Source organism: Pleuronectes platessa, chromosome 1 (assembly GCF_947347685.1).
Source record: "Pleuronectes platessa chromosome 1, fPlePla1.1, whole genome shotgun sequence".
NCBI lineage: Eukaryota > Metazoa > Chordata > Actinopteri > Pleuronectiformes > Pleuronectidae > Pleuronectes > Pleuronectes platessa.
In genome coordinates, this window is record NC_070626.1 from 10,674,340 (window position 1) to 10,690,106 (window position 15,767).

The following is a 15,767-nucleotide window of genomic DNA, read 5'->3' on the forward strand; positions in this document are numbered from 1 at the left end:
ACACGGACGTAGAACAGAGGAGAGGATTTGATTAGGTCGGGCAATAAAAACAATGATCCATTGATCTTAAAGAACATCTCTCATAAGGATAAAATAGAAACTTGAACAAATGCCAGGGATCTTTCTGGGTGGAGTTTGCATGTTCACCTTGTGTGTGTATGGGTTTTTCTCCAGCTTCCTCCCTCAGTCCAAAGACATGCAGGTTGGGTTAGTTTAATCGGAGACTCTAATTGTCCAAAGGTGTGAATGTGAGAGTGAATGGTGTTTGTGTGTATGTGGGCCCTGCCATTCAGTTGGCCGCACAGTAATTAGACGTGAAGGAGGCCTCAGAGACTGTAGGACATTCTGTGCATGGGATGGTGGGTGGGATTTCGACTTTTAGCCAGTGTTGAATGTACCTGTCACCATCAGCACGCCCTGTAACGTCAGCTCATTTGGAAATGAGGTGAAACGTGCATGGATAAATAAACACGTTTCATTTGTTCCTGTCAGTGGTCAGACCGGTGGGTTGGGGCGCAGGTTGGAGCCGTCAGACGAACATTCTTGATCTCTCGCCAAGCTCGAATCAGTCTCACGTCCTCAGGTCTCACATTTATTAGTAACAAATGGGCAGATGAATTCAATGGACGTGTGTGTAGCATCAATGCGGCAGGGAAAGTAGAACATAATAGACCACATTTATAAGTCTTAATCTTTATTAACCCAGTGGGAGGTTTATATGCACATGAATAACTGTTCCCAAAGCTCTGCCAATAAATGTGTGTTGCGCTCGCATGCGTAACGTATGTGCGACCGGTCACACAACAAGACCCAAACCTGGTAACACTGACTCAAGGGGAAAACATGCAGATTAAAGAGCAGAAAAGCCCTAATAAAAAAAGAAAAGAAGGCTTTAATATAAACCAGTCCTCATCAAAGAGGGCCCTCTCGATATTTGTTGAACTTGCACATATCATATTAATACCACTTCAGCCATTGTTCACTCGGGCTGCCTTTGATCTGCGGGGCGGCCATAACTCTGGGCTAACAGGAGCGCTAATGAGACGAGTTGGCACTTTATAAACACTGTCAAGAGCAGGTGGTGCAAGGGGTCACACTGGGCCATTGTGTCTACCTCAGCCGGTGCCTTTTGAGAAGGACTTATTTTCTTATGACAAATCAGCATATTTCATGCAGACGTCTTTGTTAAAAGGTAAGTGCGGAGTGGGTGATTGTATCGCGCTGAACAAATGTGCGATTAATCTGCAAGCGTGGTGCCGAGCGATAGGCCCCCCCCCCAAAAAAAAGCAGGTCATCCCTGCCTCCGCAAACGATGGCGAGCAACGCAGGGGCACACAGAGAGGACGGATGCTTCTGTGCAGGGTTTTATAACGTCTATCAGCCCGACATTGTGCGTGAGATTTAAACAGGGGCTCTTTTGTATGTCAAAACCTCACTTTTAATAGGTTACTTATAAAAGTGCTCAGTGATCATGGTATTCAAATCACAGCGACGGCAAAGCGCTTCCTCAGCTCGGTGTCTGGAAGGGATCCCAGGCGGGGAGGTGTACCACATCTTAGGCTTCGGCTGCACGCTCTTTCTGTGCGCTAACCAAAGGGCCCTTTGCTGTGGTACTATCCCATGATCATTTATTGAGGCTTAATCAACATGTATTGAATAGTGTGTGTACGTTTTGAATACGTTTTTAAAGGGCCCTCTGTGCACTTCAAACTGTGGCCGCGGGGTTCCAGCGGTTTTAATGATATTCTAGCTCAGCTTAGGCCTGGAGGCAAAAAAAAGAGAAAAGAAAGAATAGAATGAAAGTTTGTGTCCCTGTTCTGCTTTCATAGTGTCTTTATGAATCCTTCTTTTCTCGAAGAATGAAAAAAAACTAAACATTTATACATATATATATATATATATATATATATATATATATATATGCTAATGATAGATGATTTCTTTCACTATGCCCTTTATTTTATAACTGATATTGACCATTTGGGGATTTATACATGACTTGACAACTTAACCCCATTAGTGATGTTAAATATTGTTTGCTCAATTATATGCTCAATATTTAAACGGATCCTTCACTCTGATTTGGTACCAAAGGGAGCATGTTGTTGCATCTCACACCTCGACCACATTTCAAACTTAGCTAGTTTTGAGCACTATGGCCTTTATTCATTGGGTAGATTATATGTGTGAGAGGGTTAGAGAGAGAATAGAGGAGACATCCAGCAAAGGGTCGGGTCGGAACCAAACCTTCGGCCACTGCAGAGAACTAATACCTCAGTATTAAACTTGTCATATACTTTAACAATTTGTTTTGTTTGTATAGTCAATATAAACAAATTACAAATTGTCTCATACAGCTTCACAAGGTGCAAAATCCTCTGTCTTGGGGGGGAACGTAGATAGATGTTGCATGTAACAGAGCACATCAACAAAATAACAATATTTACATCAATTATAAGAAAAGAAGAATTTTTACAATCTGATACACTCCCCACACAGGACTCTTGATCTTCTCTTTCACTACCTTAATACCACTTTTTATGCCCCATAGCTAATAGACCACCGGGTGTGAGCCACCCAGGTACCCTGGTGCTGCAGACTGTACAGGAGTGATGTGGGGGTGCTTCAAAGAGTTTGTAGGATGGAAAAAAAGTCAGCAAGAAAAGAAAACCCTCTTCTGAACGAGGACATAATCGTTTGGAGCACTCCTGCTCATAACCTAAATAATACATTTCAGCTTTTGATATAAACTATTACTGCCTGTGAAGAGCTCTTTGATGTTAATTGAAACCATTGGGCAGCAATCTGCTTTACAGCACTGACAAATAACAGTTTCCTAAGGCAAAGCATTGAAGGTTAGCAAACAGCGAAGCCACATACTTGCTCCATATGCTCATTCGATATGAATAAAAATCTGAAAAAGAGCTGTCTTCACAGAGGATCGTCCCTGGCCGGAGTCGTGGGGCATGTTTACAGTTCTTTATAGTACCATCAGCAGAGGTCCCGCGTGGCGCAGGACAAAGCTTGACTATTGTTTCCCATTTTCCCAGTAGTTTGCTTCCTCTCCCCTCGAACACACACACCACAGCTTAACTTGATAATGCAATAATAAAATCTAGGTGGCCCAGTAGAAATCCTGCTCTGGAAAGATATCATTATTCACAAAGAGGCTTGTCTCTTGTATTTCAGATTTTTCAGGCCGTACAATAGTTTGAAGATTTGGGGGGGGGGGGGGCATGATTGCAGGCCTGCAGGCTCTGGTTTTAATACACACACAACACAATGGTCTCTGTCTTCCTTTACTGTGCTTTAGTACATTCTGGCACTACGCACTCCCCATCTTTTTATTCTTTTTCAGATGCCCATTATATCACAAAAAGAAGCCTTGTCAGAGGGTCATCCAGAGCTGATGCAATGCACTATAACAGAAAACATACCCCCACCATGAGTGCAAACACATTGGCCAGAGCAGCAGACACGATGATAGAACAAGTTCAAAGTGATTTTTCTTTTCTTCTCCCATCCCGTATCCCTTACCACATCAGAGTGTGTGACCTCGCCTCACGCTGAACCCCGGCAGGTCGGACATGAGAGGAGAGGTGCCTGCGTTCGGGCCAGGTTCACTGTCGGACAAATGACAGGCATTGTTGAGGAAGGTAATTGGCTTGTCTCCATGTAAAAGAGCCCGGAACGTTATGATCGTTCGCAGAGCCTCGAATCTCCGGCCATCAAACAAAACACATCCAGAGAACTTTCTCCTCTCCGACATGTTCCCCATCACCATGACTGACAGAGAGAACATGTGAATGACAGCTTGACGCAGTCCCTGAAGTAACACACTGCAGTGATGGATTGGCTTTATGGCGTGAATGGAGAAGTGTGGATTTATATTGAAAAGAAAAAGTTATAAAACATTTATAATAATGTAGACTTTGCTACACATGTGAAGCTTTACTGTACATGTATTGATTGATTGATTGATTCTCATCTGCCTCTGAGCATATTACCAAAAATATAAATTGTGTTTAAAAGTAATGAGCTTTTCTGTTGGATGAATTGTATTGAGGGTTTAATAAAGTAACTAGTGACTGTATTAAAACACACTTTAAAGCAGCCTGTCTAATTATGATCAAAGCAAGTCCCTGTATACACCAGCTCTGAAATGATTCCACAAACCTCCATTACCGAGAACTAGACTGCATTTCAATGGTTTATACACTTTGTGAATAATTTAACAGGGCCCACTGTGCACATACAATACATTTCTCCATCCATGGGGGTTGCGAGGACTCTTGACACCGCTCCACCAATGGGCCACCAGCAACGAAATTAAACACCCGAGCCTCCGCATGATTTATTGGACAAGAGTCGGTACATTATGATCGCTCAAAGAGCCCCAAATCTGACAAAACTCCGCCAAAGAAAGTCAAGCAGGGAGCCGTTCTGTTCCCTCAAATGTTACCCATCAAGATGATTGACAGTGGGAATATGTGAATGATAGTTCGACGCATATAAAGAACACAGTGTAATGATAGATTGGGGTGATGAAGGTCGGACGAAGGCGGATTTTGACATGAGGGATAAAAAAAAGGAGGAATTATTTACAACAAGCTCTAAAGAGGGACTATAGGCTGACATATGTTCATGTGAAAAAAAAACGTCGATGCATGCACATGGATCTGGTTTTCATAGAACGAGTCCAAGGATATTTTTCAAATGTCTTCTCCCTTTGGAAGACAAGGACAGAGGAGAGGAAATGTAGGTTATTAACAAGAATCAAAAGAGCCCAGTGCGTTTATTAGGAAGGGATGCCAGAGACACCAACATCCTTGAACGTGGTGGAGCTTTGGAGCATTTTACAAGACAGGTGAAAGAAACATGTGTGTTAAATCACTGTAAGCGGCTCACTTGGGTCAGCTCTACCATAAAAGAAAAGAGATTACAAAGGAAACTAATGAAGACACTGATCAAAGTCTGTGATGGTAATATGTAGCAGGTGTTTCAGACCCCTGCAATCCACCCCTGCGCCACGCCGCTGCCCCATCCGTGAAACTCCCTCATGTATTTCACATGTGCTCTCCCAGAAACAATGGACAGAACACATTTCAGCACTATTCAAAACATGTTATGAGCGATCTGGATGAACCCTCAGAGGGGCGCTTTAACTGGGGGTGTTACACAAAGGCAGCCACATAGACGCTGTGCGTTTACGGCGCTCTTTCATGCTCGGCAGTGAGTTGAAAAGGGCTGACGTGGTTGAAGCCCACTCCGGTGGAGAAGCACCTGGATTTGAGATGCATGCAAAAGTTAAAAGAAGGTTGGCGGGACTTGATCTGGAGCATGTTCAAAGCGTGATTGCTATTTTTACACATAGTCAGAGATGAAAGTGGCACTGCTTTTGATCTACTAAAACAGGGGAGAAACATATGGAATATCCACCCTGAAGACCAGACCAGGATCTTTTCAAGAAAAATATTGAAGTTAGTCAGATATTAAAACCTTTGTGTTAATAAAATTTAAAAGTGTAGTAAAGTGATACTAATATTGCAAACTACTACTATGACTTGTATTACACAATAATAATAACGAAAATAACAATAACCATAATATCTCAAATATAAATAGCAACCAAAGGCTGCTTTACAGAAAGAAAGAAAATTACTGAATTAAAAAATGTATAATAATTCTACTTGTAATAATAATACTAACAATAATAATAGCTTTGATTTGAATACCACCTTTCAAGGTAATCAAGTTGTCGTCTTCTTCTTCTTTTCATTATTATTATTATTATATGTAAATATATGTATTTGTGTGGATATTGTATTTGTGTTGATATCACAACCATTCAAAGCGATCAGTCAGCCTTTCCTGACATGAAACATGATGATCTGGAGTTTATAGATCTGTACCTGCGCCGCGCAAACTCTGGAGCGTGCCTGAGCTGCTTCCGCTGCGAGCGCACGTCCGCTCTGGGACTTGTAGTTCTCGCTGCCGCGTGGTGAGCGTGTCCTCACAGAACGTCTCAATGAAAGATAATTTCCCGCAGAGACCCTGGACAGCAGCTCCGTGTCTAAGACAACACGAGGGGCTGTCCTGATAAACCCATGTCCCCGATGAACCCGGCGAGCGGCCATTCTGGGTCGAACTACATTGACCGACGTCGCCCTCGGTGAGAGCGAAGCAGCGTAAACACAACTCCAGGAAGATGAAAAGATCGGGTGACAGTGAGGGGGAGAAGAGAAGAAAGGTATTGATAGCGTTTTTCTCCCTTCGCTCCGGCATATTTCTGTGCCCTGTCGCTCGGTGAATATCTAACGCTCCGTGTGTGATGCTGCCGGCCGCGGTCTGAAGGCTAGAAAGCCGCGAACGTCAGCGAATACCTCCCCTTGCCTCTTTCCTTTATTGTGTTTTCATTTTTTTACCCCCTCAATCCGACACAACGAAGAAGTACAGTTCCATTGCAACGCAGTTTGATCACTGCTGATGAGAGGCTGTCTGTGGCTCGTCGCACGTCAAAGTGCCAATATGATACTAGAAGGCTGCAGGGTGTGAATAAACAGTAAACATCATAACTGTCCCATAGGTTCATTTGAGTTAATAACAATAACCTTAAAAATCAAGAGGCAACTTTAAAGCTGAATCTGGGAGGTGTCGTTCTGTTGTGAAGAGTGAATCCTGTGTTGATGCACAGTAACAACAAATGGTTGTTAGTGTGTAGTGTATTTCACATCTGGCCAGCAGTGCACAGCTGTGGATGACAGTGCTCGGAGAAACGCTTGCTAACTTGTTGACTGATGTGGGTTTTATTCTTAATCCCCGGTTTACCTCTGTTAAAGGGCTGGAACCCGGTGAAGTGTGACCAGTACATGTGTGCACCAGGAGCTGTTCACAGACATAATGTGTGAGGAGAGTTTGGTCCTGGCATGTGTTTGACTTTCACCTATGACGAAGCAGATTGTTTGGGTTCCACAGGAACATGTCAGGAACATCCAGGTGAGTGGTACCTGGGTCGAGCTCGCAGGAGGCAGGATGGAACGTGTACTGTGAGCTGTGGAAATCACAACTTTGGTTAGAGAGCATCGACCCCGCAGCAGGCCTCAGTGCTAAAAACTCTTGAATCTTGTTGACTTTGTCGATGTTTTCTACCTGGAGAAGATATTTGTATTCTTACCTTATTTGAATTTTGTTTTTTATTTTTATTGTGTGGCCTTGCTGTGTTAGAAACATCACAAACACTCCCAATGGCTCGTAGTGAATCTTCTGGACATTTTTCCTTCTGCATTCCCTTATGGGCTCACTCTGACATTGTACTCAGGGGCTGGCAGAAAAACTTTTGTCAAAAGTGAGGAGCAACTGACTCCAACATTTGCGTTCTGACATAAAGCCCCTTTGGAAAACTTAAGGAAAATGTCTGGACTGCAGGCAGTGCATGTCTGGAAGCAGCATGATGTGAACAGAGACGGATGCGTTTTTTAAACATGTGAGGACCAACTGTTTTTTTTTTGCGTGTGCTGCTGCGTTAAGCTGTGTTTCGTGCTGACCTGGGCTTAATCAGGCTTTCACAGAGCTGTATGACCGGGGACTTTTGCATTTACCGAGAAACTTAGGGAAAGGAAGGAAAGGACTCATCTGTGCCTGAGGCATCTTGAGCTGTGTTTGGCCCATAGTCACCGTGTCTGTCTGTCTACCTCTCTGTCTGCTTCTCTTCTTATCTCCTGACTTGGATACCGTCTGCTGTGGCACATGTGTTTGGATCATGTTAGACAGCAGTGAAACTATGTAGGACGCGGCTCCTCCTGTTTATGAAAGCAGCCATGGCGGCCAGATGAGTGGCTCAGAGAGGGAACTCATTCCAGCTGGCCCTCAGGCAGTCAGGCAGCACTGCACAGACCTAATGGCTTAGCTTCCTTTCTCTGTAGATAAATAAAAGGATGAGCAAGAGGAATTGTAATTGCAAAATGACTATATGACTATAGAGCAGCCAAGGAAGTAGCTGCATACATTTTGGCCAGTTTTATAATGATACAGTTAGGATAACTTGCTTTTTTCCAGAAAGCAGGCATGTTTGCAATGCTGCACAAAGTGAGAGATGAGCTATGATGGGTTCACTGCCATTCTGAGTGAGAGAACACAAGCACCAACAGGTTTGTGTCAGATGAATGCACAATCTCCTTAGAAAAAAATCCCACTGCAGCCAGTCAGAGTAACTTACTGACAGGTTGAATGCCATCAACACGGGGATATTTTTCGGTGAAAGAGAACAACAGATTGAGTAGTTGTTCACATATATTTCAAAGGAAAAAATCTGAACTCTTAATGTTTTTTGCATTAGTGAAATTACAGGATCCATCAGAGATTGTTTGACAGACCAGCTGATTTTCAACGAGAAGGTCTTTTAGTATGTTTGTCCATTGCAATATTTTCTCAAGTAGCTACAGTTTCATGAGTTTCCTCCACATGGCAGCATTCAACTCGCCTTGTACCCCAATGAATTGAAAACATTTCATTATGTTTTATCAATGTTGTCATCGCAGGATGAATTTCCACTCATGTCTTGGCAAGTGTGAAAACAGCACTGACCCTGTCCCTTAACCCGATGTTCTAATTCTGTCTTTGATGCAAGCTCGCCATTTGGACAGCGATGACAAGTATAAAGTGCTGTGCCGAAACAGGAAGTGTGTGTGTGTGTGTGTGTGTGTGTGAGCGGCACGCTAAGTAATGATCACACAGGGTCACCAGATGTTTTGAGGTCTCGGGCTGAGCCCAGCCCATTGCTTAGATCAGCCTCATTGGTTTGCTCTGGTTGTGTCACCTAGTGCAAGCTGTTTAGGGTATTTAATTTCTGAACACTCATTAAAATGGTTTGTGTTTCCCTCGGCAATTGTGTTAAATTAACAACTAGCGAGGTAAAAGCTGATTATGTGGCCACACATCCAGACATGGTTAATCAATTCTCCCCCTCAAAATGTTAGCTGGTGAATTAGTGTAAAGGAAACGATTTATGGTGACTAATGCCGACGTCCTGTCATGTCAGGCCTGGTGTTTTAGCAAGAGGGGGGTGTCAGATTCAGCACATTCAGCAGCTTTGTGCTCTGCCGGCCATCTTTTTCTCCCTCTTAACCCAAGCTACATGCTGCTTGCTCTATTAATGAGCCAATAATGGAGAAATAGTGTTTGGTAGTGACATAAAACACGGTATGGATACCTAAGGCAGGATAACACATAAGCTTCCACAGAGCTAGATTTACACCGGGTCTCCTAGTAGAACGGGAGAAAGGGGAACACTGCATGGGGGCTTCATCAGCTTCATCAGACCCCCGCCAGTCGAGCTGTGGAAAAGCCAGGCCTCAGAAAAATACGGCTGTGGCAGATAATGATACCATTACACTAATGGAGCTAGCAAATGAAGGAGAACCCAGATGCCCTGCTTTATTACCGGAGGGGGTCATTTCCTCGCTGCATTCCTAATGGCCTGAGCACAAAGTATTGATCAGGCTATCATGCTGCTAATCCTCTACAGAATTACTTATCGCCGGCTAGGTGTTGATCCGCTGCATGCCCTGCTCTGGCCTTGCCGCTGGGTCGCCACTGTGTGGCCAGGAGGGACCCACTGGGCCGTTTATGCAGTCATGATTTAGGGCCAAGCAGGGATGGCGTCTGGGAGGTCTTCAGTGGTGGGCCGGCCAGTTCAATGTGTAAAAAAAGCAGGCAAATGAACCTAACAGCTTTCATTTAATTAAGGAGCAGGCAATGATGTGGTTCCACCCTCTTTATGGCCCCATTGGCCACTGTGGAGCAGGGGAAGCTGTGAGGTTGGGTGTTGTTCTCACTAATTGTGCTGTGCTGTAAATAAGACCAGGAAGCCCTTGTGCCATCATCATCAGCAGCAGGCCATTGGACTGATTTGATTACACGGTGCTCGACATATAGTATAACTCTACTTCGTTATTGCGTTATTTGGTTGGAAATGGAAGAATTCCACGTGCTAAGACCCACCCTCCCAGTTATATTTCTTGGTATTACAGAATTAACTCTGGTTTAATATGGAAAAATATAGAAAAGATATAAGAAACTTCTAAATTGTTCATGGTACATTTACCTTATTTGAACATGACAATGGTGTAGCTAGGACCCATTATCATTACAAATGAGTAAGAGGGTCAGGCAGCACAGAGCACTTTGCCCAGGGCTTATGATCTTTCATGTCCTTGGTCTCTTTACTGGGCCCCTGTGTGCATTAGCATCTTGGGCCATTGGAAGAGTGGCATCTCAGATCGGCAGACCCTTCTTGTCACCTCTGGCCTTGGCTAATCAAAGACTTTACCTTAAGGGGGACATTTGGCCCTGTTCGTTAGGGCAACTCCTGTAGCCATAAAGAACTGTTTATATATTTCCATCTGGAAAAACCTGTCGTGGCTATGGAAACTAGCTATTGATCCAGATATTTAGTCATTTCTTTTTGCGTGCACTATCAATATTGTGCAAACATCTGTCCACACTGGGGTTGACCTCAGCCCTAGCCTCTGTTTTTCGCTCCCATTGGAGTTCAGTGATATACTATTCTGAAAAGTAAAATCAATGAATGAATATGAAGTTTTGGTGTGTAATATAGTGCAGGCCCAAGGCCCCAGGTATTTCATTGATCTGCTATGTGAGTGTTGGAGGGGGCTGATTAGTCTGCTGCTGAGCTTTTCCTCTACATGTCTTTACCTTGTCTTGCCTATTTGATCTTTGGCTCATATATTTGGACTGAGGTGTTTATAGATCAGTATGGTTAGTCAAGCCTCCTTTCAAACCAATTCAGACAACGTAGGAAACCTCTAATGTATTTATGTTACAGTTTGGTGCAGCTGCAGCACTATCATAACTTAGAGGGAAACTGAGATAAGATCAGTGCGTCTGCTGAGGTATTTACTACATCTTCTATTATATTGAGTTGCTTAGTTTTAAGAAAACTAGGCAATGAAAGCTTAGAAAGTTGAGTGTGTGTGCATTTACAGTCTCAAATTATCCAAGGTGTAATGTAAACTAGGCCTTAGATTTAAAGAAGCCAGTAATGGAAGAATTGGACATTGTATGATTTTTCCTTGTACCGCATCTGTGATGTAATTATTAAATTCTTCGATTGAATTTCACTTTTAGAAATTAACAAGATGTTTCCAAAAGTTAAAATGATGCAATACATTTATATTTACTGTCCACAAGTCACTTTGATGATGCCTTTTTATTGTCCTCCATATAAAGGTCAGGCTAGCTTCTCATAATATGGATGAAACCCTGCACGTCAGTCTTTTACTTCCTACCATCTTTTTTTAAATAGCATTCTTTTTTTGAATCCATGACATTTTAAAAGTGTACAATGTCTGCATTTGGTTCACATCAGGAAGGATATCAACTTTAACAACTCTGCCTGCTTTCATTGTCTCAGGGTACATGGCTGAGATGCCGCAGACTCCCATATGTGGTTTCAGACCTCTGATCTTGTTGTACTTTTAAATGGAATAACAGAGATATCCTCATGCTAGACATTGCAGTTTGATGTGCTGTGGAGATTGAATGCCACAGTGAGTCATACTTTAACTAAAAGGGATATGTGCAAAGGTTTCCACCAACCACCAGCTGACACCTACCAGCAAAAGCTGCTGGTGTAATAAACTTAACAAATAATATTTTTGAACTAAACCTTTTTTGGTAAAAAACATTAAGAAATATTATAATGATTTAACACCTTAGGCACCAATACTTGGGTGTTTTCCTTTATTTAGCATTTGCTACGCCGTTGGCTTCGTTCTTTGGGAGCAAGTCATTAGGATTGTCCAAACAGCCCTTGACAGCCTATGTGTCTGACAGCCCGTGCAGAGCACCTCATATTAGTGTTGAGGCATTAGCCACAGATGTCAGCATATTCACAAACAAGGCCGCGGTGTGGCTCATGCAAACTGGCCGACCAGATCAGCCGTCAGATTCAATGAGATTATATCGCATGTGACCTGCCCAAGTAGGGTTCATCTGTCATGCATGTGTCCCGTCACAAGAGAGACACAGAATAATCAGTTCAATCAATAGATGGTGGTGGCTCATTGGACTGTTGCTGAATAAACATGGGAATGACCCTCACCTCATACACAGAGGCTAGAGCCTCCTGGGAGTTCATTAGCCACTCGAGGCTATGATCCGGATGAGTCCTTATTTTCCATTTGTGTTTGTTTGGCATTCAAATTTTGTGTGTGTGTGTGTGTGTGTGTGTGTGTGTGTGTGTGTGTGTGTGTGTGTGTGTGTGTGTGTGTGTGTGTGTGTGTGTGTGTGTGTGTGTGTGTGTGTGTGTGTGTGTGTGTGTGTGTGTGTGTGTGTGTGTGTGTGTGTTATTCTTACTATCTTTGGGCTGATCAGTGTAGGTTTGAGGTGTATGTCTTTGTATAGGCACTGTTACTGGTTTGAATGCTAAGAGTACATAACTCATTGTGTTAAATATGTTTTTCTTTAGCACCACAAGTTTTGGGTAAATTTAAAGCTACAGAGATATCGCATCAGACTTGCAAAAAGTCAGTATAATCACTGTTACCTGAAATACATCCTTGCTGCCCTGGTTGTTGCTAATTATAGAGAAAGTCAATAAACATAATTTCACTACGCAAAGCCACCTGCACAGGACAGAGCCTTCTTAATGCTGTTTATTTGTGAATTTATTTTCCTTTGTAATGACTCACCTTTCCAATAAAAGTGCCTGCTGCTATGGTGCTGCCCAACATCTGGTTTCAATGGACCGTCCAAAACCCTCCATTCACAAAAGCTGCAGGATGCCAGGTTCACAAGGTGCTGTAAATAGTGACTGTTAATTTGTACATCATAAGTTCCTTTCCATAAAAGTGAGCAATGAAAATGTGTTAAAATACCTGGGCTTTAGCTGAGAGAATAGGAGGTTCCTGTTTTAGCCATAACCGAAATTAGCAGTCAGCCAGCTCGCGGTAATATAAGCATCATATATGTTGGTACACATATGTATACATATGTATGTATGTATATACACATATATTTATATACCGCAAATTTATCAAAACTGACATTTACATAACCTCCAACCAATTTATAATAAAAACTTTATTTTTATTTTTAAGACTTAGTCTCTCTCATGTCGGTTAATTTGGTTAATACTTTCATGAACTGCCGGGTTTCAGCTCAGTTAATTTTGGATCGGCGGCCTGGATACCTTGTACTAGGTTGTATTACCCTTCCTTACTCCCCTGCTGACCAGCGCTCACTTTACACGTCAACAATAAACACCAACACTTTTCAAAAGTTATTAGGACGCACACAGGATTTGAAGTTTACTTTGTGTTTGTAAGATTCTCTATAGAGTTTATGTCCTGGATTTTCTTCCATGGGTCTTTTTATTTTTTGCTCGTTCCAGCATTTACTCTGTATCAAGCCTTGGAGAAGTGTCTGCTCACTTCAGGTAGTCTGTTCATGTCTCAGTGATTCTTCCTCTGAGCCCCTGTGTTTTTTCCTCATCAGCCTAACTTTTCCTTGCATACGCGAAGCAGCCAACGACAGCTTGACTGGCATTCTGTCAGACAGGCGATGCCTTTCCAATGGTGGAGCATCAGCCCTTTGCTGAGAGCTTGAATGTGTGTATGTGTGTTTATGTGTGTGTGAGAGTGTGTGTTGATTTGTGTGTCTGTGTAGAAAAGTGGGGGTATCGTCGGGACGTGACCGGCACACTTTGCATGTTCTCCTCAAGACAGGTGCTCCTGGGTGAGCACTGGTGCATGACAGTTGCCTTTCATTGCTGTCTTCTCCACACTTAACCCCTGACCATTCCTCCCTTCCTCCTCGTCATCCTCATCCTCTTCTCCTCACTCCTCCCTCCCTCTTTTCCGCCACGTCTGACCTCTTCTCACGGCACTTCCCTCGGCCGTCCTGAGTGATGGACTGCGAAGGCTGGCGGGCGCGTTGTATGTGGTGGTGGTGGTGGTGGTGTGGTGCGGCAGGCTTGTCACAAGCCTAATACTGTCAGGCCATGGAAACCTAGCTGTCCAGACTGAACTGCACAGACACATACACACCTGCTCCCAAACACACTTACACCCACACCACTTTTGTTCAACAGTCCGTAATTCCATCCACTGCCGCTGTCAAGCACTTGATCAAACGTGCATAAAGAAAGGAGCCCCTTGGCTGATTCCCATCTTCTCTCCTCCTATCATAATGTAGGCAGATTTCTCCCCCTCTGCCTGTTTCTTCAACTCTGTTTATTCAGATGAGCCTGACTGGGGGGCAGCGGGTCACATCCACTTGCCTTGCTAAAACGTTCTTGAATTGAGGGTTGTCTCCAGTGAGATGGAGAGAGAAAAAACACAAGGAGGGGTTAGAGAAGGCAGCTGAGCGGTCATGTCAGGGCTGTTTTCAGAGCTACTGTGTGTGTGGGTGTCTGTGTGTGTGTGTGTGTGTGTGTGTGTGTATGGCAGGGCTAGGGGTTAGGGAGTTTGAGGGTTCAGTTGTCAACCCCTGTGTCATGCTTGCCCTGGCCCTGTTATGTAGAGGGCATCCACTGTCATTTGTTGCAGGACTGGCTGAAGTGGAGTGAGCCACAGAAGCATAAAAAAACAGCCAGCACATTGTGTGCTCTCAGGTGCATTCAAGTAGCACAAAAACCCGTACTCCACAGGAGCTAACCCATTTTTTATTTAAATGGGTTAGCTTAAATGTTTTATATCTAATTCTACTATCTTAAAGATATTAGTCAGTGTTGGCCTTTTAATCTCCATCATGTGAATATTGATGATGAAGACTGATCCAGATGTTTTTCTATTGCACACAGTTTTTATGTTGTTTCCTCTTAAGTTCTTTGAGCTTCACCGTGTTAAGTACAGTAGGTGGATCACAGTCATGCTTGAGTCCAACTTTGGGGAGACATACACTAGGTAAGCTTGTGTCTTTTTTTTTCTAAAAGTAATTCTGTATTTCCAAGTTTTTGAAGTTTATCCCACTGTGTGTATATATGAGTGTCATTGTAGGTCTATGCTTGTGCCTCATCTGACATACATCTCCCACATTCTCGCAACTACAGAAAAAACGCAATGGTTAAGACTCCTTAAACGTGTTGTTGGAGTGTCAGTGAAGACATGAGCGCAGCACACACCATGAGCTTAATCCAACAACAGCCCGTCTGCCATACTGTACACCCACTATCTGCGAGTGGACCCCTTCCCCAAAGCCATTGTCATATATAGGGTGCATTGTCACTCAGGAGATGGACTCATGTAAATGCGATGACAGGCTAGTGTCTCGGCTGACTGACAGCACAGAGGGATTGGGCTAATCTGAGTGACTGATTTGAGGCACACAGCAGCTCGCCTGTCCCCATAACTCCTGAGAAATAGACAGCTTCTGCAGAGTTATCTGTGTTTGTAAGTCCTTCTGCTGCGCTGGGATGACAATAGGGATTAGTGCCAAGGTTCTTTAAACTGTTTTTTTTTTATTTTATTTTTGGGAGGGGGAAGGGGGCTTCTTATCGGAGTCTCGGCAGGATGCTGCCGCAGCCAGTTTTCCTTGACTGTCAATTAAAGAGGGGATCATTAACTTCAAGGGTATAAATGTTCTAACACTGGTATTACGTTGGGAAGCTAAGTCGCTGACAGATGTTCAAACTTTAATTCTCCACTTGTTTTTTTGTCCTTTAATTAATTTATGTATCACTATTCGGGTTTTAAATATTTTTTTCGTCCTGTCTGCTCTTTGTTAGCCTGTAATCTCAGTTACCATGG

General features: G+C 43.3%; 1 protein-coding gene across 3 annotated transcripts in view; it reads left to right on the top strand.

Moving 5' to 3' along the window:
- The first annotated feature begins 6,027 nt into the window (after positions 1-6,027).
- fto (FTO alpha-ketoglutarate dependent dioxygenase) overlaps positions 6,028-15,767 on the top strand; it is a 119,145-nt gene continuing 109,405 nt past the window's right edge. Inside the window, exon 1 of one of the 3 annotated variants that reach the window (XM_053414508.1) lies at positions 6,028-6,250. In XM_053414508.1, coding sequence (XP_053270483.1) covers positions 6,209-6,250 — 42 coding nt within the window. In that variant the 5' untranslated portion in view covers positions 6,028-6,208. Of the gene's footprint in view, positions 6,251-6,827; positions 6,997-15,767 lie in introns of those variants that run through there. The other 2 variants (XM_053414553.1, XM_053414436.1) reach the window with 2 other exon arrangements.